Here is a 23828-nt window from a genome sequence, read left to right on the forward strand (position 1 = left end):
AAAACAAAAGTGAATGACAACGTGATGGGCAGAAAGGATTCCCTCAATGTTATTCTTTGTTCACCTTCTAGTCAGACATACATCATGGCATCCATGAGAATGGCACAGGACCTGAGGAGAGAGGGGAGCATGGAAGAACAAAGCATGCAAGTAATAAAGGGATATGGAAGAAGACAAGAGATCCTGGCTCACAGTCATAGCCTTCGGTTACAATTTATTTTTCAGATAAATGTTTCCCTTGGTTAACTATACAGTGCAGCATGTAGTAAATAATGTACTCACTGCAGGGAAGGATCCCACCTTTTCACTTCCATAGGATCATGCCCTCTCTCAGCATTATAATTTCCGGGTGTAAGTCATGTGTGAGAGTAAATGAAATCCTGAATTGCTTGACCTTTTCTTGAAGGATCTTTTATGTATTAAACAGAGCATAACCATCTATTGCAGATATTTGAGAATCCTAGCATACATGTACCAGAAATAAGGTTCCGGCCACTAAAAGACAAAGAGCACAGAACATGCAAAAGCACTGATGGTATAGTTTTTAATTCAGTAAGATAAGTATCTAACATATAGTTAATGCAACATGAAATTGTAGGGGAAAATCTGCTTCTATGAGGGTTTTTTTCTTAATTTTGAGTAAAGTATTGATCGTATCCTGACCCAAAAGACCCCCTTCCTATGAACTTTCTTTTCAGTTAATTATTCTTTTGGTTTTGTTTTCTATGCAAAAAAGAAAAGCCTCACATCTGTACTGTACAGGTAAGTTGCTTAGCCAACAAGCAGGACAATCAGCAGGTCACACAATGCTGTAGATGCTGAAGACTTACTGTAACAGCCTATGTAAAAACAGCGGGGCTTTTGTTTTTCAAATAGCAATGAACAATCAGATCACTGTTTTACCAAACAAAGCAAAACATCTACTTGGAATGTGTTTGGCTGCTCTGTGCCACACCAAGATGCTTCTGGAAATGCTGTCCTTGGGATATCAAGGAAGTTCTGCAGAGTCCCATTTCTTGTTCATCCAGTTTCCCACTGAATCTGAACCCCGATTCATGTGTGATAGTATTCCCTCAGCTTTTCTGCTCATTACTGCTTCATTCTGCGGGCAGCCTGACTCACAGATGTCCTCACACAAAACCAGCTCCTACTTGCTTCAGTCTGCCAGAGGAGACTGGAAGCTCTGATCATGAGAACAGCAGGACCTGTTGGTCTGAACAGCAGAACAACTTTGGCTGGGGCGTTGAGTACTCATTTGAGAAGGAAAGAAGCAAGCCCAGCAGCTTTAGTGCCACCAACAAGGGACAGAGAGCTAGGCAAAGCAATACAAATCCAACCTAGTCCTTAAGCATTTGTTTTTCAGCTGCATAGGGACTGCAGCCCTGAAGTGTCATGCAAGGTGTTCTCAGATTTTTTCTTTGCATGCAGACTGAAGAGTGCCTTGTGAAGTGTGAAAAATGTCAAAAACTCTGTATGTGTAACTTAGAGGAGATCTGACATTTCAAGGCTTCAGCAGACAGTCACAGTTTGTCACCTTGGCATTCCCGTGGGGGCTGTGCACAGGGATGGAAATCAACACGAGTGAATAGAAACTCTTCTCGAATGTGTAATGCAAGACTGAACATCACACTCTGAACTTGAGATTCTCCTATTAAAAAAAAAAAAATCTATTTCAAACCTGCAATACCTCTTCACACCCAGCCACTTCTTCCATACAATCACATTACAACTTCTCCACCCTTCAGTATTCAATATCCTTGTGTGCAAATTTTGTCACATTTAAGGCTAGTTAACTGATTCATGGCATGTCCTCCTGCTCTTGTGTTACAAGATTGGAAGTTTCTCTACTCTCTACATAGGTTAGCTGTTGTGTGTAGTTCTGTAATTTCTTACATGCTTCCTCTTTACTGTAATCAATCTTTTCAGTCTCTTGGGAAAGCTGCTCTTGTGTTTTCTCTACTTGTCTTCTAATCCCTCTAATGAGGCAATATCCCGTCTGAACTGGCATCTTCTTCATCAAATACAGCAATCCAGACTCAGACAAACCTGATGAATTGTAAGAGCATTATCATTCTTTTCTTTATCCATCTTCCCCCCTTAACACCCTAGCAGTGTTTGCGTATTTGACAGCAGATGTGCATGTTTTTTTGCTTTTCTTTTTTTAAATTCAAACTGGCGCTATTTAAAAATTTACAAAACATGGATGAAAGAATAATGCATATTTATCAACATCAGATTTTCTCTACAATACACTGCAATCCACCTACTACATTTTCCTGCAGTTCTTCCCATCTCCCCAGACCCAGTTAATTCATCTGTTAATTTTGGGCAGTGGACTGGTCCTAGACTTCATTAGGCTGGCAGGAAGCAGAGGATTCACCAGCTACAACTCCAAGCGGCAATCCTGAAGTCACATGTTCCTTGCAAGAAGTGTGGGAAGAAAATAATAAAGAAGAACTACAGGCAGAGGCAATCGTATGCCAGGGAAAAGGCCGACGGTACATGTCACACTTTCTCCGTTGTAAAGGTGAGACCAGAAAGGCAAGTCTGTGACATAAGCATGGGGAGAACACAAGACCAACTCCAACCTTGGGTGTGGAAAATAATATCATTTAAACCTGTGAAATGGTGCAACGTATTACAGTGAACCTTTGCAAAGATGTGCAAGAATGGTGTACTGACAAGAGGCCACTGCTTAGGCGACTGTCACCTATTCACCAAATCAATAAAGCCTGCAGAAGCTCCAGTTCAGTTATCTGATTGCTACCTTATAAATAACTAATGCTTTGCAGTGAGGGGCAGTATCCTGTTCGTTGCAATACCACTAAATATTAAAGCCTCTCTGCATCGTGTTTCTATCCTACAATTTACTGCACCTTGTATTCTGCACCCTGTTGCTAGTTTACCTTCCTGACTTTTTTTTTTTTAATAGAGGGTTACAAGAGGAATCCTCTGCAGTTCAGGTCCAGATGCTGTCTCTGCTTGCATTCTCCAGATCTTTGTTGCTGCCATTCATTGCAGAAGTAGTGGCCTTATCTCAGGAGAAGCAGATTTGAGGTCTCAAGACAAAATCAGCTCTGATGATCAGCTTCTTTGTTTTGCAGCCGCCCCCCCCCCCCCCCCGCCCCCCCCATTTAAATCTTATTTCAAGCTGATATAAAAGGCAATATATTGAAGTTCAAAAGCAATACTTTCTTACAAAGTCATGCTACTAGCCATGGTGATAACAATAGAAGTATTAATATTTATGTACTCGCCAGAATCAGGGATTTGAGGCAGAGCACTTCAAAGCAAGGACTTTTATCTTCATTGCTGATTTAACTCCTAAGCAACTGTATGTTTTCATGGGATAGCTGATGCACTTTTTCTCAGACTGAATAAAGGCAGGATTCCTACTGAAAGCTTACTTTCAGTAAGCTATCTCTCCAACATGTCAAAAATCAGACAGATACATACTCTTCAACCCACATAAAAACACTGAGAGCTGACATATATAGATTATAACAAATCCAGACTACTTCATAATATGCATCACAAAGCTGGCCTACAATAACACAGTGCATCATTAACCGTGTAGCACCATTACAGGCAGCACACCTCATCCATATCACGGTCAGTGAAGTGCCATGGACAAGAGATAATAGCCTTAAGTTGTACTAGTGGGAGTTCAGGTTGGACATCAGGAAAAATTTCTTCTCAGAAAGAGTGGCTGGGCATTGGAACAGGCTGCCCAGGGAGGTGATGGAGTCACTGTCCCTGGAGGTGTTCAGGAAACATGTAGATGTGGCAATGAGGGACAAGGTTAGTGGACATGTGTTGGTGGTTGGACTAGATGACCTTAGAGGTCTTTTCCAACATTATGACTATATGATTATATGTTACTACCATTAACAAACTGGACAATCCACTATAAAGAACAGTAGAGAACGGAGACACTAGGCTATTCTAGCAACAGAAGGATGATTTGTGTGACTTCTTTTTAGGAAAGGGTAACTTGGTGTAAAACAGGACAAATACACAACAAAGATCTTTGGGTCAAGAAACATTTTTGCAGTGGCTGGAGTTACGAGGGGTTACATGCAAATGAACACAGCTTTTTCCAAAATGCTTTATTCAGAGATATTGCCATTCAGTAGGAGACAACTAGTTAGCACAAGCATGGCCTGTGAAAAGGAAGGAGTGCAAAGTAATGACTTTGGGCTATTTGAGGGCCATCTAAACCAGAGGATGGCAGCAGACTGAGGCAGACATGAGCCATCACTGACCTTGATGGAGGACACCAGACTTCAAATGGTAATACAAAGTGGAAACCAGCTAGAGACCACCCATTGGGCAAGTAAATCCTAAAGCACTAAATCAGCTCAAAGCATTTGCTGGGAGAAAAATGAGCCGAGAGAGAGGTAACAGCAGTAAATAAGGGAAAAGTCTTTCATGATTCTGCTGCCTTGCAGGCTCAGCACTGCCTGAAAAATTAGATCAGATTTGCAATTCTAGCTCAGCTATTCACAGGTCAGACAGGATTGCACAGGGGGAGAGGAACAGCTTCCCCTGCAGACAGCTAAGTACCATGCAAAAAGACTGATAGGATATGCCCAGTTATCTCAAGCCATGAGAAATGCTCCACACAAGCTAAAATACACTTTTGGTTTCAGAATCTATGCATGTTCTGTTGTGTCAAGCCATTTCTGCTCCCACTCTTCTGCTCTGGCATTTGAGACATGATGAAAACACCCAGGTGGAACGACCTGACGTCCAGACAGCCTCTGCCACATTTCATAACATGAGTTAGTTCTATTTATCAAGTATACACAAAGAGCTTTGGAGGAAACATACACAATCCATGAGTAGTTATCGAGAAACATAAATCATTAACAGACTTCAGCAGATTAAACAATTTACTTAATTAGGGGACATCCCAGCTACCGAGCATCTGGAGGGAAGGAATGCAAGAGAGCTTGGGGGAAGTATTTTATTAATTTACTCAGAACCCAGTGGAAGCTAAACATTTTTGTAACCATTTTTTATTACAGTTGAGGGGACAGAAGGCAAACATCATTCAGATGTTAGAAAGGGATGTCCTGTGTGTAGGATCTGGCCCTTAAAACAGATCAGCTGGACAGCTTACTCTAAACAATACCAATAAACAGCAACTGTAAGTTTATAAGCGAGACCCAAAACCATTGTGACCTTGAACACTAATGTGAACAAACAGATTGTTCACGCACTTTCATCATCTGCACTGCACAGTGTAAATGCATAAATGCAAGCTAACAAAGGCTCTTAGAAGTACAACAGCCAGATCATTTCAAAAATGCATCTTTTCCTCTCTGGCACTGCAATCTTTAAGATACTTCTCGCACATAAAAGATGAAGATTTGTCTCTGCTTTTCCCATTTATTTATTTTCTGGATAATTTAGTAATTTTGATCAAGTAAGTATTGTGTTCAGTTTTGGGGGCGTTAATACAGAAGGGACACTGAGGTGCTGGAGCAGGTCCAAAGAAGGGCAACAAGGCTTGTGAAGGGCTTGGAGAATATGTCCTATGAGGAGAGACTGAAGGAACTATGGCTCTTTAGTCTGGAGAAAAGGAGGCTGAGTAGAAAACCTTCTTGCTCTCTTCCAATATCAGAAAAGTGCTTACAGCGAGAGCGGAGCTGGTCTCTTCTCACTGGTGACAGGTGACAGGACGAGGAGAAATGGCCTTAAGTTGTGCCCGGGTAAGTTTAGGTTGGATATCAGAAAACACTTCTTTACAGAAAGGGTTGTTAAGCACTGGAATAGGCTGCCCAGGGAAGCGGTTGGGTCACCATCCCTGGATGCGTTTAAAAACTGTTCAGATGTGGTGCTCAGGGACGTGATTTAGTGGAGGGTTGTTAGAGTTAGGGTAGGATGGTCAGGTTCCGGTTGAACTTGATGATCTTCAAGGTCTTTCCAACCTGAGTGATTCTATGATTCTACGATTCTAAGCGTTTAAATAAAAATATTTCTGCAGAAAGAAACAAAAGCTTGTTGTATAGCAGGTACGTGATAATTAGAAGTCATTGAGCACTAGGTATCTATACCCCAGCTTTCCCAGTTCTGACTAGTAACTTACGTTTAAAGCACATAGGCATGAAAGACAGTCCGTTATTCTCTTCCTTACTAAATCAATCACTGAAAATCTTAGAGACATTTTTCTTTACTTCCATCAGTTCTCCTACTCATCTGCTTATCTGGCACCCTTCAATTTCATGTACATTTCAGCCACACTGTTTCTCTCCCCAAGAACTTTGCTGCAGCGTTCTGGTTAGACAAGGGCTGATGGTGATTCATGAGTCCTGCTTGGCCTTTTAGCAACCATGCTGTTGCCAAGAATATAGGCTTCAGAAGTGTGTGTATATGTAGAAAGGGTGCAGATACACCCTCTGCATTCCTGTCCTCCTGTTCTCTGAAATGCAATTTAACCAGAAGCCACCAGACTGCCAAGGTCACCCCTCTCCCTGGCAATAGAAACTTTCAGCATGTGTGCACCCACACACAATTGCAGAGGTAGCCCACATACCCGTTCCAGCAGCTGTTGTCCATTTCAAGTCAAATATGGCTTTGAAACAACGAGGCAAAGGCAGGTATTACCACTCACTCCACCTCTCCCCATTTAAACTCCAGTTTTCTACTGCATGTAGCATCCCAGCCCACTCCCTGTTGCCTGAGAGGCATCACGTATTTAGTGTCTCTCAGTTATTCAAAGCAGTTGAATGTATTTCAACCACAAATAAATTTAATAAAATCAATTACTAACTTGTCAATTACAGTAGATTGCTGGCAGGAAAGAAGATACTGGATGCTTCAGCAGATACACGAGGACATGAGGAAGTATTTGGACATGAGGAAGTATTACTTTTCAGAAAGGGTGCTCAGGCACTGGAATGGACTGCCCAGGGAGGTGGTGGAGTCACCAACCCTGGGGGTGTTCAAGGAAAGGCTGGATGTTGTGTTGAGGGACATGGTTTAGTAGGAGCTATTGGGAATAGGTGAACAGTTGGACGGGATGATCTTTTAGGTCTTTTCCAACCTTGGTGATTCTATGATTCTATGATACAGGAGATACTTCAAGTATTCAGAAGGCTACATCTGGCTGACAGAAACATTGAACACACCAAATACTCTCTCAACACCAATTTATATTTCTTTTCTTTTGCCCCCCCCCCCCCCTTTTTTTTTTTTTTTTTTTTTTGTTGGTTGTTTTTAAATCAGATATCAGGTGCCAGTGTTTTTCCAGTCCAAGCTGTCCCATTTCACTTTCATAACAGACGACTGCTGAACATTGCTATTGCTAATGCTGTTAAATACCAAGGATGCGCGACTGACTGCTCCAAGGCTTCATGCAGGAAGGAGACAGCCTGCCTTTTTTGAATTCCATATTGATAAGACAGACCAACCAAAAGAATGAATAAACAGGAAGGCAAGGAACAGGAGAGAGTGAGGTGAGAGGAGCTGCATTACAGATGTAACATGAGTGGGAAGAATAAGCAGTATGTTATAAACAGGTTACAAAGTACAAATGACACAAAGCCTGCAGTAAGGATGGCAGCGAGCATCTGTTTCGGTAACCTCGAGGCAAGAAAACCAAAACAGCACAGTATTCTGAAATAACAGATTTATTCAAACTGAAGAGCAGGCTGAAGACAGACTCTTCAAACCCCAAGGCTTCCCCCCACACCCCAGTCACTGGGATTTCTGGAGCATCAAGAAGGCTTTTTTGCATGAGGTCAACCCAACACCAGAAGGAAAGGAGAACTCCAGCTCCTTTGAATTTATGAAGCAGTCTAGTGGTGACAGACGTGGTAACAAAAACCCTTCTCGACAACCAAGTATTTCCCTACGTGTAACTTCTAAATATGTAACACGGAAAGTATTTCTTACATTAAGGCTTCTCTATGTAGTGCATTTGCACTTCACAAATGCAAGGTTCTTGCACTGCTACCTGGGACACTAAATCCACTAGACTTTAAAGGGATCTAAGGCAAAGAAAGTGAAACATCGTGAAATAAGCATATAGCAAATTAAGTAACATTTTTAAAAAGGAGGTTAACTAAGGCTATTTATCCAAATTCAAATTCAAGGTTGTTTGTTTGTTTGTTTTTCAATTGAAAATTTGTACTTGAAAGAAAACATTTTCAGAGAGAGAAAAAGCATCAGTCAGAAGACTTCTTCTGCAGGGCTCATGGAAAGTTTCATGTTTCAGCACTGGCTGTTAGCAAGTTCTTCCTCTTGTTGCCTTCCCAGACTGAGTCAAGTTGCTATTGAGACTCAAGAATAAAACATTTTTAATTAAAAAATGCTTAGTTAGCAGTAAGTGAACACACCACATGGAATGAAACTTGGTCCTGTTTAGTAAAATACCAAATACTCACATTTGTTACTTGCCTGTTTTCAAAAAAGTGCAGATACTTGACATGCTAGTAAATTAATCCTGGACAGGCAGAGAAACAAACACCAGGATCCAGCTTCATAAGAGAACTTAAGCACAGTAACACCAGACATGTGGAGGTCTAATGTAAGTACACAGGTCTAGTAACACTGTCCTCATAAAGGAGGTAAGTACTCATAAACTAGGCTCACAAACTAGTCATAAACTAGTAAACATGGCAGCTCAAGCCAACCAATGCAAAATGCCAAAAGGCTGTGTGAAATCCTGCAAACTCCCCAGACCCTGCTGTATCTCCAATCCTAACTTGAACTGCATGACTATGTGGATTCCAAACTCTCTCCTCATGACACTCATTTTTACTCCACAATAGTTCAGCTCTAAGAGCACTCAACTAGGAGGACAAGGCAGGCTATGAGATCTCCTGAGCATGCAGGCATTGGCATTATGCTCCCTAGAATCAAGTCTCAAACAAATCTGAGGGAGGAAAAAAACCATGAAATTAATAGTTGATGCTAGGTCATACGGTGGGATGCCATTAGTCCAGCCACCCTCTTCCCAAGAGATCCAGAAGCTACCTATTACAGAACAGAATCATAGAATCCTTAGAGTTGGAAGGGACCTCACCTGGACTGTCACCTAATCCAACTCCTCTGCAGTGAACAGGGACACCACAGCATCAGGTTGCCCAGGGCCTGATCCAGCCTGGCCTTGAAAGTCTCCAGGGAGGTGGCATCAACCACACCACTAGGCAACCTGTTCCACTGCCTCACTACCTCACTGTAAAAGATTTTTTTCTTATATCTAACCTAAAATTACCCTCCCTGAGCTTGAAGCCATTTCCTCTTGTTCTGTCACCACAGGCTCTGCTATAGAGTCTGTACCCTTCTTTCCTGTAGCCCCCCTTTAGTTACTGAACGGCTGCTCTTAGGTTACCTCACAGTCTTCTCTTCTTCAGGCTGAACAGCCCCAGCTCTCTCAGCCTGTCCTCATAGGAGAGGTGCTGCATTCCCTGGAACACCTGTGCCTGCTAAGATCTTATGACAGTAATTAACTACTGCAAAAATGCATCAAGGATGCAGCAGTTACCATCAACAACAGTTAAAAGCGTAACATCAAGACTGGATATGCTCCTATTAAATAAAAATCACATTTATCTGCTGGGCAGGATAGATAATCAATCACACATTCTCAAACGTTTCCTCCATCCACAAAGAAAATTTTCATTTCTATTTTCAGCTTCAGCAATCGATTGCCCCCATCTGCTTACTTTTTTCAGGTAATAGATAACCTTGCCAAATGGCACCACCATGTTGCTCTGATCTGTGATTTCTGGAATCTTATCAGTTTAGCTACGCGGGAGGAAAGGGAGCCAAGTCAGACATCTTGTTCTGTTTATTTTCATGTTACTTATGCATAACTGATAGCTACTCATAACTTCAGTATATTTGACTGCTAATCCACTCCTCCTTCACCCTTTCTGGTTAAAATTGTTTCCATAAGATTTGATGCAATGGAAGCTGAGCAGATCTTATGTATCTGGAATGAGAAACTGCAATTTTGTGGTACAACAAAAGAAGGAGCTTTTGTAGGAAAATGTTATGAAAGCCACAGTAAAACTACTGTTTCCAAGGTATTCAGAGTACACAAGATAATAAGGAAATCTTTTTGCTTTTTTAATTCTCCGATCTTGGATCTTAAGAAGGCAAGTCAGCCTTCAAAGAATCACAGAATCAAAGAGGTTGGAAGGGCTTTGGAGATCAACCCAGTCCAAACAAACCCCTGCTAAAGCAAGTTCCCTACAGCTGGTCTCACAGGTGGGTGTCCAGGCAAGTTCTGAATACCTCCAAAGGACACCCCACAGTCTCTGAGCAGCCTGTTCCAGTGCTCCGTCCCCTTCACAGTAAAGAAAATTTTCCCCATGTTTGTACTGAACTTCCTATGTTCCAGTTTGTGCCCATTGCTCCTTGTTCTGTTGCTGGGCACCACTGAAAAGAACCTGGCCCTATCCACTTGACTCACGCACTTTAGATATATATAAGCACTGACAAGATCCCCAGAGTTGTCTTGTGACAACTTAGGGCTAAGAAGAATAATCCAGTACAACTTCCTTACTACCAAATGACCAAGACCAGAGGATAATTTCACATTAAATCATCCTGAGAACAACTGAAATGTGATATTAAAAACTAATCAAGAAACTAAGCAGCCCCACTGTCGTAGCCATGAAGGTGCCACCCCAAGATGACAGAAGGGCACAAGCTGGAATGTAAACTCATGCCCCAACTCCCAAATCCATAGTACGTGACAGAACAATGCTCTATTCAAACCAGCCAAGAGTACTGGGAATCAGAAGCAAAGAGAGTTTATCTTGACTGGTGGTAGACTGCATAGATGAGCACCACGAGAGACATAAGCAGGTCCAACAGCTGGAGGAGCAGGAGCAGCCACTGAGATCTGAGCAGAGAAGCAGATTGCAGAGGCTGTGGGTGCCATCCCTTTACTCCAGCTGGGGCTCAGCCCTGGCAGCAGCCCCTCAGGTCACTGGCTGGTGTCCCACACAGGAATGCTGCTGGGGCTGCTCTTCTACTCGGCACAGAGGCCTCGAAGATCTGCCCTCCTCCAGACATTTGGTTCATCTTCAGAATGTCAAATTATTGTTGGTCTCAAATTCCAGCTTTTCAAACTTACTTTTACAGACCTCAAGTTACCAGAAACATTTGCAGATCGACCTTCTTAAAGGCCTCTAACTTGTTCAAACCAGCAATTTTATTGTTATTTTAAATCACAGAACCAATTTCTCATAAGCAACATGACACCTCAAGAACAGGGCCAGCCACATGATCTCGGTGACTTAACCTGTGAAATGCATCCCGATGAATTAATGATGCAGACCTGGGACAAGATCCTGGCTGAGAGGCCACCTGGCACTGAAAACAGCAACTGCATCCAGGCTGTGTACTGGGAATGGTCCCTGATCCAAGCTAATTCCATCCAGGCAAGCTTTGGGTTTGACACCAAGCAAACTGGCTCACAGCACAAACAGTGCCTGGTACCAGTGGTCATGCAGCACAGACAGATTCCCGTGCCTCAAAACATACCCTGGCACTGGTAAACTTATTAGAGAGTTGGTCATTACAGCAACTGGCCCCTAGGTTCAGCTGTTTCTACCAGCTGGCCCATACCATTATTGAAAAGAGGGAACAATACTGATCTTGAAGTCCGCCCTACATCTGTAGTCACGTGCAATTTGGTACTGACCTAGAAGAATTGGGAAGTTGGAACAACGTGGTTTTTGCTGACTCTACTCAAGACAGCCCTACTTCCTAGTTACTTTGTACCACAACAATATGCCAAGGTAGTCCATACTTTCCTCTTTCTTCTCCTTCATTTTTATTAGACTGAAGTCACTGTAAAGGTGTAAGCCGATAAGCCAGCAACTGAATAAACAGTTTCTGGCTTAAATACAGTCATGACTTGCAGCCATAAATAGAAAAACCAAGCAGAAAAATGAAAAAAAACCCAACCCACAAGAAGTGTAGACCAATGCCAGGATAATGCTCCAGAGTATCACAACAGCTGGGATGGAAACCAGGAGCCTGCTAGCAGACAAATGTATTTCCAGAAGAATAGCATTTATCTGAGGCATCAGTACATGCACACACATCGCTCTTTGAAACCACCCTTTGCACTTTTTGTCTTGCATGCAGAACACCTGAACACAAACTACCCATGCCATGTTTTTCCACATCCAGATTTATTTATGGTCATTTGTTTACTTCTCCCACAACACCCAGTACAGAAAAACACTTTGCCTACATAGTTAATGGGTACATTCTTGTAATTCAGAGATAAATAACAATTCTATTTATTTCTAAAAAAAATATGGCTCTTTAAACCACGTAAAAATGTCTGTGTCCAAAATGCATGTGAACAAAAGTTCAATTTTAGAGTAAGTCAAAGGAGAGACCACAGCAGACAGCAAATGAGGTACACTAAGCTCTTTGTTAGGCTTACCCAAACTTCCTGCTTCTCATCCCAAAGTTTGCAGACCTTGAGCCATTCCTTCATACATGTTCACATCCCTTAAAAAGCAGATGGATATGTTCATTCCTGCTTCCTCAGAAATGGGATTTAAGTCATCAGAGCTTTAGAAGGACAAATATAAGCAGTGACCAAAAGTGATGCAGAGGATGAAACTAGTTGTGGAATGGAGACTCCTTGGCTTGGTTTCCTGTTAATAAAAACTTATTGGGGAAATCTTTGCCAAGCTCACCTCTTATCTACCAAAGAACCCGCTGGGGAGAAGGGAAAGGAAAAGTCCAAGCATTCTAAATCACAGAGGAGCTTTCAGAATTCAGTTAAACTTGATACATTTCCAGAGGTTACAGCATGCAATTTGTTTTTAAACAATCAGTACATTCATAACCCTTTCCCTGGTATCTAACATGGGCTAGCCACAGTATTTGAGGAAAAAAAAAAAATTAACTGGAAACCTAAGGATCACATCACCCAGTATTCATAGAATTGCTGGTTAACCCAAAAACCCCACCACTGCTTTCAAACAAGTACTCCAAATCCAAGATTTTAAATAAGTAGTGATCCAAGCTACTGTGGGATTTCATACATTCCTGCTGGTCTTATGCTCCCCCACCATACAAGCAACTACAGTAAGGAAAGAGCACTGAGAGGGGAAGACAAGGTGCCAAACTTCAGCATCACAGCCCCACCAGTGTCCCCCGAGCAACGTTCCCAGATGTTTAGTCTGGAGAAATCATGCTTGCAATGGCCCATTGTGCTCATAGTTCCTTGTCTGTCCATGCTTTAGACCTTCATCTGCCACAAGACTCTAAGTGCTGCAGCAAGTCAAGTTCTCCATATTCTTCAGTGCTTTTCCTTTTTTTAGCTACAAATAAATCTAACATCAACATGAATGCAACCCAAAGGAGTTAGTTCAGTCAGCGTTTATACGGGACTGAGCTTATGATCCTCTTAAGTCTAGCAGAAACATTTACTAGCTGGTATTCTGGAAGCATTATTACAGATTCATCTATTCCCATTCGTTTACTGGCAGTTGCAGAAGTCAGTGAGAAGAGATTTGTTTATGAAGTCTGATTCACTTCCTGAGGGGAAGAGACTGCACTCTTCCAGGGAAATGGATTGTGTCTATATGTTGGTAATCAGCCCCTTATATATTACATACAGAGCTGATGACAGTGGTCTACCCCACGCACCACAGCTGACATGCTGAAGCTAACTGCTCTCTCCTGTTTGGGGAAACTCAGCATACATCTACTCCTATCTGATAATTGCAGCTAAAACAATTTCAAAACTCCTATTACTCCTGACTTTGGACGCAATGCAACTTAGAAAAATGAGGTACTACTATACTTCCACTGCTCAGAAACTGCCAAAAGCTTTAACTGCTAAGTGCAGGTGGGGCAAGGCTCAGGTTGGCCTAACACACACTTCTAGAGCTTAACTGTAGACTCTCTGACTGAATAGGACATGAAATAGGGTCCCATAGAACCAAATAAAATACATCACTTCCCTGATGCAGAAAACATCAACTTTTTATCTCCAGACATTAAAAAGTCTTGGTCCAAACTTAGGGTACAACAAAGCCAAAGGTGTCCATTCTGACTTCACAGATACATTATCTTCTCATCCCTCTTCTTTAGCACCATTAATACAGGATCAGTTTATTCTTTTCCTCTGCATGTTTTTAGCACAAACAGAAGTAAGAACAGATAAAAACCTTGCTGTAGTGGTGGATTGAAATCAATCCTTCAGCCCTTGGAAGCCAAATGCAAGGCTCTTCAAAGGCCCTTCCATCTCCCCTTTGGATGCTGGCCTGCAGAAAGCCAAGCGCCCAGAGGCTGCTGGAGTCGAAGCAATGAGACCCATGGGACAAGAGTGGCACCAAGGGCTGTATGGCACACTGATGGGACGAGCACAAGAGCTCCTGCTGGGCTTCCAACAGAAGTGCAATCAGCTTCTGACAGGAGCTTACTGGTACTGGAGCTGCTGAAATAAAAACTCAGTTCACGAGCCCAACAAGGCATCATGCGGAGGATCTTTCCTGCAGGTCATCTTTACTGTATTTTGCATGCAAAGCTATCTGTGTGCTGTAAAATACAATGCTTTTGCAACATCAGTTCGGACCACGTTTTGGATGCCTCTGTAGCCTACATTTGCTCCAGCAGCATAGTGGGAGGGGAGACACAGTTGTCCCTGTGTCAAAAATAAAAGCAGGGAATGAAGAAATGAGAAGACACCGCTTAAGTAACATAAAATCCCACAAAGAAGCATTTAAAGATAATTCAAAACATGACAAAAATGGATGCAGATTAAACAAAACATAAGCCATTATTTCCAATTCCAAGGTACTAAAATTCCTAAAGTTTCCAACTCACATAAAGGGCAACAAGTAACTAATAAAGACTCCCTCTATTAAAAGAGATTACTTTTCATTACTTTATGTGGCTTTCAGAGATAGGAGGCAACCAGGTGACATAGCCAGGCAATCTCTTTTAGATCCCTGAGTAATAAATGGGCCTAGAAACAACACGTACAGGAAAATACCTGGCAGAATATTGAGTCTGACAGTATCTTCTGCCCGAATCTGTAAAGAAAGAAACCTCAATGTATGCATTCACAGATAAGCATTCAAATCAGAGGACACATACACAAGATAAACTTTGCTGCACTGCTTCATAAAGGCTCAGCAGCAACCAGAATGAATGCATGACAGCAGACTACTTTCCAGCACTTTCCTGCTTCATCTTATCTTGCGTAACAATAAACATACTGATTTTCCTCCCTTAATCACTTATATATATAATTTCAAACCATGGATAAGCTAAATAATGTGGCAGTAGGAGACTGTTGGTACATCTAAATCATGAAACCACTGCATGCGGAGGATATGTACCAGTGGTTGGAGTTCTGAATCAATCTCTTACCTCTTACCTCCCCATCCTGTGGTACACATTAGTTTGCACAAATGCAATTATGCTTCTGATATACCTTATTATCTTAAAGCTAAATAAAAGCTTCAGCATCAACTCAAAATGAGACCCTCCTAGTGCTTAAAAACGCAAGCTGTTTACTTACATATCTCACAGTGCAGATGCACTGCCTGTTTAAAAATAAAAGTAAATCCTTATTTGCTATTATAAATGAATTTGAAGCTGAGGATAAGTTCATCACATTTGTGCTCACTGCTGGAGCTGAAAAAAAAATCACATTATCTATCAAATTCTATGTGATTCATTCATTCATTCATTCCCCTATGAAGACAGGCTAAGGGAGCTAGGCTTCAGCCTGGAGAAAAGAAGGCTGCGGGGTGACCTCATTGCAGCATTTCAATACATAAAGGGAGCCTACAAACAGGAGGGGAATCAACTCTTTGAAACAGCGTTTGATAGCATTCTGATAACAGCATTTTGATAACAGCATGACAAGGGGAAATGGTTTTAAGATGAGGGAGGGAAGATTTAGGTTGGATGTCAGGGGGAAGTTCTTTACAGAGAGAGTGGTGAGGTGCTGGCACAGGCTGCCCAGAGAGGCTGTGGATGCCCCGTCCCTGGAGGTGTTCAAGGCCAGGTTGGATGGGGCCCTGGGCAGCCTGGTCTGGTATTAAATGGGGAGGTTGGTGGCAGGGGGTTGGAGCTTCATGATCCTTGAGGTCCCTTCCAACCCTGGCTGTTCTGTGATTCTATGATTCTAAACACAGTGATGGCTCTTTCTTTGGCGCCTCTTGAAGAGGGTGCAATGCATTTGCTCTATCATCTGCATTCAGAGAATGCAGCCTGGTGGCAAAATAGGCCGATTCACATTTCTCAGATGTCTCTCTACAGGAAACTGCTATTACATACTGGTAAAGGTCAAAAGCATTGCCTTGTGGGATAGCATCGACCACCACTGTTACTTCAAAAACCTGCTAAGAGCGCTGATCTTTCCTCTCACAGTAAGAAGGAATGATGCACAATTTGAAGAATAAAAGACAACTTCAGATTGAACTTGTCAGTAAGCTTGGCAGTAGAGCTATCATGCTCTCCTACCCAAGGCTGTGCTTTGGCATTGCCTTACATTCAGAGCTCAAATCCTTATAAGTTCCCTGAAAAAACTTGATTTAAATGGAGAATCCACATGGTATGACAAGCAAAGCCCATATGTTCAAAGCCTGGCCAAGGTTAGTTACACAACACTATTTCCTGCAGCCTGACTAAGAGGAAAATTAAAACACTGTGTTGTTTTTTTTTTAACCCATCTCCACAAACGTTCTTCCTTTAATGAGGATGGGGACTGCATTTTGACCACCCACAATTTTAGCACAGACTCAAAGTTTATCAACTATCTGATATCCAAAAATTCCTTTTGACCATTATTTAACTGCAATTTCAAGCCAGCAGGCACACAGAAAGTGACAAATACAGAATCCTAGGAGATGCATATGGTTTTGTGATTATGCAAAGCTCCTTCCCCGAGGGGCACCCTGGCACACTCCCCCTCCTGCTTCTCCTTTTGCATAATTGTTCTTCCCATTCTCTAGGCTTGCTCCAGACATTCACCCAACCCTTGACAGCATTTACTGCATTTTATACTTCATCCCATGAAAGTACAAAGAAACCCATTGTGTTTTCTCTTTCCTGGAATGACCAATGGGGACCGGCTCAGCTACGCAAGCTGCCTGCCCCCATGCACAACTGCACCCACTGTCATCCCAGCATCCATCATTTCCCCAAACCACATATGGACAGGAAACAGACAGGGCTCTTTGCACTCCTGTTTTGCAAAAGCTTACAGTAGTGACTACCACTATTCTCATCAAGTAGCTATAGAGTTCTATAGGAAGGCACCTGTATCTGACAGACGTGTGATGGAAGCAAGGCAATTAAATACAGCCTCTGGAGAGTTTTGTGCACATCCTTTCAAATTCGAGAGGCTCAGAATGCAGAGATGTGCAGCAGCTATTTGTGAAAAAGCCAGCTTCTTTCCTCAGGGCACTGCCCACTGTGTATGAAGCTTTCAAAGCTTCCTAGCACAAGAGCAGAGCATTATGCCCTCTCATATTCTCCTCCCCGCTTGTTCTCAGAGATGCCAAGCATATTCTGACCAGACTGTTACAAGCTGTATTTTGCAAAACAAGGAGCAGCAGGTTTTTGGAAGAACTCTGGCATCACATCTGAGTGGTCTTCCTGCACACATTACTATGTGCATGGCAGCATGCAAAATCCTGTGCAGCTGGAGAGAAGAAAAAAAATAGGAGTCTGCCTCAATAGCTCAATCCTTCAGGGCAGGTCAGGCAAGCTACTGACACATTTTCACAGTGCCACAACTTCATATGCTATTTGAGAGCTTCAGTCTGCTAACTGATAATGAGAGGCCAGCCTTACTGAGCTATCAGCTTTACAAACGTTGCAATTCATTTATTTTAAGCTATTGCAGCTATTTAAAACTAAAGCATCACTATCTCCTAGACATAATTAGTTTTAGGAGAAAGACCAACAGGTTTTGTGCAATAGTCCATTTTGAGTTCTATGCCAACTCCGCACTGCACAGCCAGCCCATAACCCCTGTTTGTTGTCCTGTCAGGGGCACAAAGAGGTGGCACTGTGTGATCCCCTCTGCAGAAGGAGCATTGTTCAGCTGCAGAGCTGGAATAACTGCAGAGAACAGCCACCAAGACAAACAGTGGAGTCCGACGGATACATGATGTGCTGATGAGAGATGGGTGTCAACAGACACCAGTGAAATTAAGTTGAGGTTAGAGAAGACAAGGAGAAAGATAAGACCCAGTAAGACAGGAGGTGGATGCGCAGTCCCAAAACTTGCAGCAACTCAAGAGCATTGTGCAGCTGCTGGCAGAAAATGAGGCTGCTGCAAGGCAAATGCAAGCTGCACTTGGCAGCTCTCCTCATTTCACACAGAGGCTGTGAGTTATGATACATGCATCCACACCTTTTTTTTATAATGGATAACCTCTAAATCAGAGAGGGGATTAAAAACCACTGCATCTCAGACTAAAGGCTCAAGCACCTAATCTCCCGCTGTACTTTGATACCTAACCACAGCACTGAAGCTGGGTTTTTACAAGCCGTGGTCCAAGCCGCGCTGTCATATCACATTTTTGCAGCTGCCACCTTGCAGTTAAGACATGAACTTAATACAGCTGCAGGAGCTGCATCCATTTGTGCATTGACCTACATGAGCCAGCAGTAGCAAGAGAGTGAAAAATCAGAGAGACAAGGCTGAGTCCTTGTGCTTTAAATCTTTAAGTGACACTAAGTGCTCAGTGGAGAGTACCAGAAGGCAAGGTAAACACAGGCTTTGTCAGCCTTCAGTAAATCATCTCTTGATGGCACAAAGCAAAATCACTCAGTACCCCACAAACTGCTGAGGAAGGTACATCATTCCAGCAAGGACTCAGCGAAACATTTTATGTACCAGCCCCAGCATTTTGGCATCTCAACAAGATGCATGTTAGTGAAATCAGGAACAGTCGCTTTTCAACATCTGGAACAATTTCTGATTCCGTGAGGCTTCTGGGCCTTCTCTCAAGCCTCTTGCTAACAATCCACTTCTTTCACTTGAGCAGCCAGCACTATCCTCCACCCCGAGCTTGGTTCCAAACACAGTCATCCACTTGCATCACATCCAAATCGTTGGAAAAGAGAAACATAAACCCTGAGCAAACAAGTTGCATCTGCAACAACAGGCCTCAAATCTTTATGTTGTTTATGAGGGGTTCCTCCATTTCCTCTCAATAATTCCATCAGCAACTGATGTTCTTAATCAAAACTTAAAGAACCTCCAGCACAGATGAGTCTTCTTACACTTTTAAAGAGCACCCACACCTTCTGCACTGCTACTCATACTGCAGTAACCTGGGTGTGAAATTACAGGCTTAGACTGATCAATGCACAAACAGCCATCACCGAAATCTGTTCTTTTACCACCTGCACTTTTACTGCAAGCCAACAGCCACAAAGCAGAACGGCTTTCAGTGGAATAACTCTGTGTTTAGATGAGAATTACAAACCCATGTTGCAACCACTGCTCTATGAAGCAATTGCTCTGCATCACTACAGCACAGAGGAGAAATCCAGAAAGTTTTTGGGAGCGTGTGGTTCGTCACATCTTGCCCAGCTGCAGGACAGAGTGATGATCCATCTCACTTGAGAATGAACTACAATGCTTGCCCTGGATCCTGACAAGAAAAGAATAACAAGGAACAAAAGACTGCTTTTGAGGTATTTCAGAGTGGAAAGAGCACACTTCACCCTGTTAGAATGACTGTCAGCAGACGCAAAAGCCAACTTCCATGATTTTTGTCATGTATGCATATTCCCATCCCCAGTGCACTACTAGTTTATCAAAGTCCAGACTTCAGCTACAGAAGACTCACTCGCTTTTGTACCCCTTAAAAACCCTGTCGATTAACATGCCCAGAAGACAAGCCCCAAAAAACAAAGTCTGCATTTAAAAACCCCAACTTGCAAAACAAACCAAGGCATAGAATTCTGTACAGTTTTCTCCATGTGAGACAAAGACATGAATATGAATGTACATGAACAGCTGGGGCTCACTGCTACTTATGTTCAAACATGGAACCATACAAAGCCGAGACATCTGAGAACAAAAGGACTTCAGATGACAGAAGAGAGTGGAAAAGGCAGAGATTTCTGTTCCCTTATTTAAAAAATACAGAACTATTTCTTAGGGCATATAGTTTACTCCTTCTAGAAGACTAGAGCGCTTGTTTTTGAGAATAAACTTGAGGGGTTTCAATAACTTTCTATTGTGAACTATGGGAACTTTTACTTCCCATGAATACTTTAAGGAAAACAACTTCCGCACGCCATTGCCTGCAACACTGATGTGTTCAATGTCTGCAGCATGGAAGTTAGCACACCTAAGAGGGCGCAGACCAGAGTTCATATTTATCAGGAAAGCTGTCTGCTTCAGCACACTTCTAAGCTTTTCTCCCTTCCAATACAGCTGGTAGTACCACAAAAAGAAAGCTGGTGGCCTCCAGCCCCTCCTACCACAGCAGCACTGCATCAGCGCGCCAACACCCAGCTGAATTAACACTCACATCCTTGGCAGGCTCAAGGAGTCACAGAAGCATGCCAGTGCCAAGCCCTTGTTGGCAGCGAGAGCTGGGTGAGTCAGGATGCTTCTCCCGCCCCATCCCCATGCTCAGGTGAGATTAGTGATACTAAATCTCCAAAGCACGAAGGAGATGTGTCCCAACTTGACATGCCAGTGACCTACTTTGCAGAAGTGCCCAACATCCACAGCTCCCTATGAAGTCAACAAAAGACAAGGACATACACACCAGTTTTGAAATGATGGGAGTTTTTAACAGAGGAAGCTGGTGACAGCCTCGGGCCAGCTGTGCACATTAGGAGAATCCCATTTAGATCCACGTGGAGAACTGAGGGCACTCAGTACTACGAGTCCCTCAAGATGTATGTGTCTGTTTGGATGTATGTGTCTGTTAATTCAACCCATTTGCTAATAAGGAAAAGAGCACAGATGAGCTACTCCTTGTAGCTCACCTGCATCAGATATATACATTCTTGGATAATGAATGCTGCTGCTCATTTAACTTTCGCCTTCCTAGACAGGTGCATTCTCTTGCAAAATAAAATTATGTATTATTCCAATGTAGCTGTCTTGTATAGAGATACAGACCCAACCTACTTTGCCCTAGTAAGGAATGAGCAGTAGCAAGTAAGATCAGAAGGCAATGCACGCTGTGTAACTCATGTGACTCCAACTAGGAGTCAGAAGAGAAAATACATACACAGATGATGCACACTGAAAAGAAATTAACTCCACAGACAATGTCAAGTTCAGACAGTCTTAATCAACTCCCCTTGAGGTTACCTGTTTCCCCATCTATGCCTTTCTCTTTGAAGAACCTCCATACTCTGCATTATTACTTAGTTTTCATTTTATTCCTGAAAATGTGTGTTACAAACACAAGCAATTCAGGGCTATATCATGTACAGCTATGTCTGCAAGCTATAGCTGAAACCACTTCCGCAGTCTTTAAAAACCAGATAAAACCACTGGTACCACACAAAATACAGACTGGCAGCCAAGCTCCTGCTTTGAAGGATTTACAGTTATAGAACTGTATGATACACTAAGGAACTCCTTAAAGCAGTGTCTAGCTGATGTGTATGTTGAAGCCTAACTTCAGCATCGATGTATCCAGGCACTAGCTACTGAACAGAGGAGAACTGTCTCCACTGTGCTCCCCAGCCCAAACCAGCACCAGTAACAGTCCATCCCTCCAGCTACTCCTCGGCAAAAGTTTCAGAGCATCTCTCTCATACAACCAATACATATCACAAGCTGGTGAGCTCAGCCAAAACTCACTTATTTCCCTAAGAGACAGATAAAATCTCCACAACTGGCCTTTGCAGTTTCCAGGAATCTCTCAAAGCCCTCCACATTCCAAGGCCATGAAACAACAGCCTTAATGCTAACACCAGCAGACAGGTCCAAACAGGAAGAATCTGCAAAAGCAGTGATGTTGAGAGCCTGGTAAATTGTGCTCCAGCCCTAGGTACCCTGAAGCCTCCACGTGGGATTCCCAAACTGCTCTTCCTTCCAAAGTTTTAATCTCTGAATCTTCTAACTACAGTAAAAATGCTAACATGGATGGGAAATGAAAGAAAGAGCCATTGATGAACATCTGCATACCTAAAGAAAGAAAAGGCATGATCACAGCTTGTAGCACCTCAAAGATACCACAACCCAGCCCCACAAGCAAGCACTTTACCTTGGTAGTTCATCTAAACCAAACAACCTGTGAGCCTCCAGACGCAACACCGTACCTCTTGCTTTGATGGAGCTACCCCGTACCACCAGCAAAACCTCAGCCAAGCATCTGGCAGCACATTCAGCAGCAGAGTTCTTTGCAGGTTTCAGCTGCTAACAGGACTCAGCTGGCCTTCGCTAGGGGTTGGAGGTGGGAGGGAGAGAGGGATGTTCTCACTGAACCAGCCAGTTTGGAGAGAGAAACCCCCAGGTTCTGCTTCCCCGCTGCTTTCTTGAGCCTGACATCTCCGGTATTCATGAAGTACAGACCTCTCACTAAACTTTGCCTCTACAAAGAAACACCGACTTGGAACACCAAGCTGTTCTCCACAAACCATAGCTGCTAAAATAACACAAACTAGATATTAAGGTAGGGGGAAAGATTGAGTGAGAGAACCAAACAAGAGCAAATTCATTTTAGGAACACTTTCTTACAAATAAAACAATTTGGCTGAGTAAGCACTGTTCAGCTTCACAACAAATATGTAAAACGTATAAGGAAAATAGAATTGTGGCCATGTAGTGCTGTAAAACTCTGCATCAACTCCCCTTTGCAGAGCACTTGCTTGAAGCAACTCTTCTCCCCTTGCTATGAGGCACGGCAGCTCACTTGGAAACCATAGCTTGGATGAACTTAAGCCATCTCAAATTGGCATGGTTCACGTATCTGACAACTGGCTGGAAATTAATGCACAGAGAGGGCACTGACAAGATAAGAGATACTGACAGATTTTGGGAAAGCTAACAGAGAAATAACAGCAGTCACTCTGCAGAATAACAGGCAGAGATGAACAATCCAAGATGACCCTTGGGAATCACAACACATCGGCCAGCATTGGCCTTTCAAGCAGACAGCTGGGGACACAGTTACAAGCACCTGAGCTGTAAAGAAATTCCGGTTAAAATACTTATTTGTGGACTCTGTAAGAAAAATAAGCTCGTGCTTTGAAGGCCGGCACCTCGTGAGTTCAGCGCTGACACCGCTGAAGGCTGAATTCAGCTTCGGCTCAGGAGAGGACGAGCAGCCTCGGACACGCTCACCTCGCAGCGCACGGCTGAGGGGCCCGGAACAGCGCTCCTTGCAACTGAACTGCAGATCTTATCAACGAGATACGGTATTTTAAACAACTACCGAGAAACACGGAGCAGGGAAAGGGGAACTGGAAGCGCTGTTTCAGCCTAGTCCCGGGGCAAGGTCAAGCAGCGATCCCCGCGCCGCGCCTGCAGCCGCCTCACTGCGGCCAGAACCCCCGCCGCAGCCCGCCGGCCCGCTACCTGTCCTCGGAGACGCTGATGACCCCGTCCTCCTTGGGCACGATCGCTGCCATGTTCACCACCTCCTGCGAGCCCTCCACTTTGTTGAGCAGGAGGGGCTTGCGGGTCAGAGCTTTGGGCTGCGGCTCCGCCGCCATGGGCACCACCGCTGCGGGAGGACAGACGTGCGGGTGCTCGGCAGCACCGCGCATCCCCCGGGCTGCCCGGGAAGCAGGAACCAACGCGGCGGCGGCACCGCCCCCGAGCCGGGCCCCCGAGGGGCGGGCCGGGCCGGCAGCGGGAGGCGGGGCGAGGGGCGATGGCG

General features: G+C 43.5%; 1 protein-coding gene across 1 annotated transcript in view; it reads right to left on the reverse strand.

Moving 5' to 3' along the window:
* The window catches only part of WDFY2 (WD repeat and FYVE domain containing 2), a 75381-nt gene extending 51641 nt beyond the window's left edge, over window positions 1-23740 (reverse strand). The window contains exon 1 of the mRNA XM_042866725.1: window positions 23525-23740. Coding sequence (XP_042722659.1) covers window positions 23525-23715 — 191 coding nt within the window. The 5' untranslated portion in view covers window positions 23716-23740. The remainder of the gene's footprint in view (window positions 1-23524) is intronic.
* Window positions 23741-23828: the final 88 nt, after the last annotated feature.

The sequence above is a fragment of the Lagopus leucura genome, unplaced genomic scaffold (assembly GCF_019238085.1).
Source record: "Lagopus leucura isolate 7727_CA_CO unplaced genomic scaffold, USGS_WTPT01 Super-Scaffold_100001, whole genome shotgun sequence".
NCBI classification, from domain to species: domain Eukaryota; kingdom Metazoa; phylum Chordata; class Aves; order Galliformes; family Phasianidae; genus Lagopus; species Lagopus leucura.